The sequence below is a fragment of the Rhinolophus hipposideros genome, assembly GCF_964194185.1.
Source record: "Rhinolophus hipposideros genome assembly, chromosome: 9".
Taxonomy (NCBI): domain Eukaryota; kingdom Metazoa; phylum Chordata; class Mammalia; order Chiroptera; family Rhinolophidae; genus Rhinolophus; species Rhinolophus hipposideros.
The window spans coordinates 7,000,582-7,004,664 of record NC_138055.1 but is presented as its reverse complement, the minus strand read 5'-3'; the positions used below and the strand labels follow the sequence as shown (position 1 = coordinate 7,004,664).

At 56.4% G+C, this 4,083-nt stretch overlaps 1 protein-coding gene across 1 annotated transcript; it reads left to right on the top strand.

The window, feature by feature from the left end:
• Nucleotides 1-387: 387 nt before the first annotated feature.
• On the top strand, nucleotides 388-3,519 carry MCHR1 (melanin concentrating hormone receptor 1; the record flags this gene model as incomplete). Its single annotated transcript, XM_081059980.1, has 2 exons — nucleotides 388-682; nucleotides 1,910-3,519. 2 exons carry the CDS (start codon nucleotides 388-390, stop codon nucleotides 2,887-2,889), a joined length of 1,275 nt encoding a protein of 424 aa, XP_080916106.1. The 3' UTR covers nucleotides 2,890-3,519.
• Between the last annotated feature and the right edge of the window lie 564 nt (nucleotides 3,520-4,083).

Sequence of the window (4,083 nt, the reverse complement as noted above, 5' to 3'; positions counted from 1 at the left end):
TTCGGAAGCACACTGGCAGTCTCCCCAGTGAGAGGGGAGGAATCATGGGGCTTTAGGAAGGGGCTGAGGGGACCTGGGGGGCCCACATGCTGTGGTGCAGGCCTTCCTTCCCAAGCTCTGTGAACAGTCATACTGCCCCCGCCACGTGGGTTAGGGGTCAGGCCAGGGTCTGTCTTTCCTCCAGGGGAGGCAGCCCATTGGCCTTTGCAGAGCCTCCCAGGAAGCAAGCAGCACTCCCTGTGAGCACAGGACACTCATCCCCAAGTGCCGTGGGAAGGAAGCCCCTCCCTGCTGGGGTTCCTAAGCCCTGGGCCCCTGGCGCTGCAGGCAGTCAGAAGTGGGAGCTGCAGCGCGGGACTGAAGAGGTTAATGTGCATCTGCCTCCGAATGTTAATGTGTCTAGGTGATGTCAGTGGGAGCCAGAAAGGAGGAAGTGGGGAGAGCAGTGGGGCTTGGAGGCAGCAGAGGTTGCCAGGCTGTGAGGAAGACCCCTTTCTGGACGGCGGGGCTCGTGCTCCGGGACAAGGCGTGCGGGCAGTAGAGGCTGCCGCAGCCTGCGTGGGCGGACGTGCCAGCAGGCGACCGGGCACCGGCAGGATGGACCTGGAAGCTTCGTTGCTGTTACCCACTGGCCCCAACGCTAGCAACACCTCGGATGGTCCGGATAACCTCACCTCGGCCGGTGAGTAGTGTTGGAGGGGAGCCTCTCTCCTCCGTGCTGGGGGTGGGAAACGGGAAGGTTTCACCTCTGAGCCAAACTGCCTAGGAAACTTTATTACAGTTCTTAGGGACAAGATCTGCAGTCTGCTTTGCCGGGAGGGGAAGGGGAGAAGGGGGCGGGGCAGGCAGGGGCAGGAGCAAAGGCACGTTCCAAAGTGGCAAGGGATGGTGGCTTATGAGTTCCAAATAGGCTTTGCAGAAAAAAATTCCAGGCTGGAAAAGCTAGCGAGGGAAGCTGGAGGATAGTATGTGGGGAGGCAGCTGGAGGCTCCCTCCTTCACCTATCCCCTTGGCTTTTTGCACCAAACTAATATAATGTGCTCTGAACTATCCTGACTGCACCCTGGAAAAGGCCGCCGGGAGGGGATAACTCACAGGGATTAACTTTCCTGTTGACATTTCCAGAGCTGAGATGCCGTGTAATTCTAGCTTTGAGAGAGAAGGGAAGGAAGGGAAAAAGAGAAAAGGTTTGTGTGGAGAAAATTCTCAGGTAGTTGGGCAGTGACATACAGCTTCAGTATGTGCTTACCCAGGAAGTCCAGACTCCTGAGATACAGCCCAAAGAAATCCCTGGTAGGAACCCACGAGAGGGGAGGGGCTGCAGGCCTGGTGAGCAGAAGCCTCCACAAGACAGTCGCCCACAGAGATGCCCAGAAATCAGTGCACAGCTTCAAGCAGTGATTTCTAAAATGAAATGATCAGGGCTGCAAATAGGAAAAGATAAAGTACATACACGTGGGCCCGTGCACACACACACACACACACACACACACACACACACACACACACTTTCATGTCCTCCTGAGGTTTCCTGGTGAAGCCCAGGGCCCACAGAATAATTCTCTGCAGACAGCTGTGGTTGTTGACTCTGCATCTTCTGAGACAATGCAGGAGACAAAGGACTGGGTCCTTCCACTCACGGGTGGTGCAGGTGGTGCGGGAGAATCTGGTAGGATTGACCAGAGAACAGGTGGAGGAGGGCGAGGGGACAGGATGAGTTAGCAACAGTGTGGGGCGGGAGAATGGTAGGAGAGGACCCGGATGAACGGTGGGTTCCCAGCCCGAATGGCAGGGGTGGGTGAAGAGGTCAGCAGGCGCATCGCAGGAGGCTGAGCACGCCAGTCAGATGTCGGCCTTTAGAGAGCGGAGTCCATGTCTAGCGACTGACACTGGGTCCTTCTGTCCCCAGGGCTGCGTCCTCGCACAGGGAGTGTGTCCTATATCAACATCATCATGCCTTCGGTGTTCGGCACCATCTGCCTGCTGGGGATTGTGGGGAACTCCACGGTCATCTTCGCGGTGGTGAAGAAGTCCAAGCTGCACTGGTGCAGCAACGTGCCCGACATTTTCATCATCAACCTGTCGGTGGTGGACCTGCTCTTCCTCCTGGGCATGCCCTTTATGATCCACCAGCTCATGGGGAACGGGGTCTGGCACTTCGGAGAAACCATGTGCACCCTCATCACGGCCATGGACGCCAACAGTCAGTTCACCAGCACCTACATCCTGACCGCCATGGCCATCGACCGCTACCTGGCCACGGTCCACCCCATCTCCTCCACCAAGTTCCGGAAGCCTTCCATGGCCGCCCTGGCCATCTGCCTCCTATGGGCCCTGTCCTTTATTAGCATCACCCCTGTGTGGCTCTACGCCAGGCTCATCCCCTTCCCGGGGGGCACCGTGGGCTGTGGCATCCGCCTGCCCAACCCGGACACTGACCTCTACTGGTTCACCCTGTACCAGTTCTTCCTGGCCTTCGCCCTGCCCTTCGTGGTCATCACGGCTGCCTATGTGAAGATCCTGCAGCGCATGACGTCCTCCGTGGCTCCCGCCTCTCAACGCAGCATCCGGCTGCGAACAAAGAGGGTGACCCGCACGGCCATTGCCATCTGCCTGGTCTTCTTTGTGTGCTGGGCGCCCTACTATGTGCTACAGCTGACCCAGCTGTCCATCAGCCGCCCAACGCTCACCTTCGTCTACCTGTACAACGCGGCCATCAGCTTGGGCTATGCCAACAGCTGCCTCAACCCCTTCGTGTACATCGTGCTCTGCGAGACATTCCGCAAACGCCTGGTCCTGTCGGTGAAGCCTGCGGCCCAGGGGCAGCTTCGAGCTGTCAGCAACACCCAGACGGCCGATGAGGAGAGGACAGAAAGCAAGGGCACCTGACGTTTCTCCTTTTGCCCTGGGCTCCGCCAAGCCAGGACACCACCGCAGACCACGGGGAGAGATGCTGAGAAAAACCCAAGACCCCTCTGGGAGAATACAGGGAGGCTGGGTGGCAAAGGGTCGCTGCCACCAAACACCTACCACAGGGCCCACAGATTGCGGGGGACGCTCCCAGCCAGGTAGGGGACTTCCAGCACCCGCAAGCCCCTAGAGAGGGCAGGATGTGACCTTTGGGTTTAACAGAAACTGAGCAAGAAGAAATTTTTGGTTTAAATGTTCAGCTGAGCCTGCATCAGCTAGCTCCCAAATGTCTTTTTCCCAAGAGAAGGGGTCTGTTTCAAATCAGACCTGCCGGGCTATGAGCCGCGGGGCCACAAGCCCTGTCCCTGGGGGATGGGAAAGGTGGTGTGGCCTCCACCCTCTTTCCTTCTCTCACTGGTAGGATGGAAGGCAGCCTTTCTCCCAAGCTGGAGGATGCTGAGACATGAAGCTTGCCATCTCTCCATGTTCCAGCACCCTGTGTCGATTTCCCTTTATCTCTAGGGGATGCATGTTTATTATTTGGTGGTGAGGGATCTGAGCCTACAGGAGTAAAAGCCCAATTTACTAGGAGATATGCTTATGGAGAATGACAAGACGACCTGGGGTGGGTGGGGGTGGGGAATATTGAAATTAAGAAAAATGGGGAGGGACCAGGGGCTTTTGCAGCTGTGGGCACATTGTCTTTGTGGGCACATCTGTCAGTCACCAGGTCCAGAGTGAGCACCCATCAGTGTCCTGCATGGGCAGGGGGCATTCTGATGCCTGGTGCGTTGGCACCATCTTTTTGCTATGGCCGTTCCTTTAAAAAAAAAAGAAGTAAAAAAAAAACTCCGAATAAAAGAAAATGTCCACCCACATCTCTCTGGATGCTCCTGTTTAATTGCTTGGGCTTGGGCTTGGGCTTGGTGGTGGGTGGTGGGTGGCAGAAAAGGAAAGAGGGGTCACTTGGTGGAATCAAGACCTTGACTCAAACTGCATTTTAGGAAGCAAGAAGCAGGGGATCTGTCTAAACCCGCAAGGAGGAGTCAGTGACACAAATGGAATTACTGTGAATTCATTAGATAGCAATTCTGCGGCTGGGCTTGTTCTCAGCACTCAAGAAGACTCAGCACTGTCTTCTGCTCAAAAGCACTTCGTTGTCACCAGTGCTGG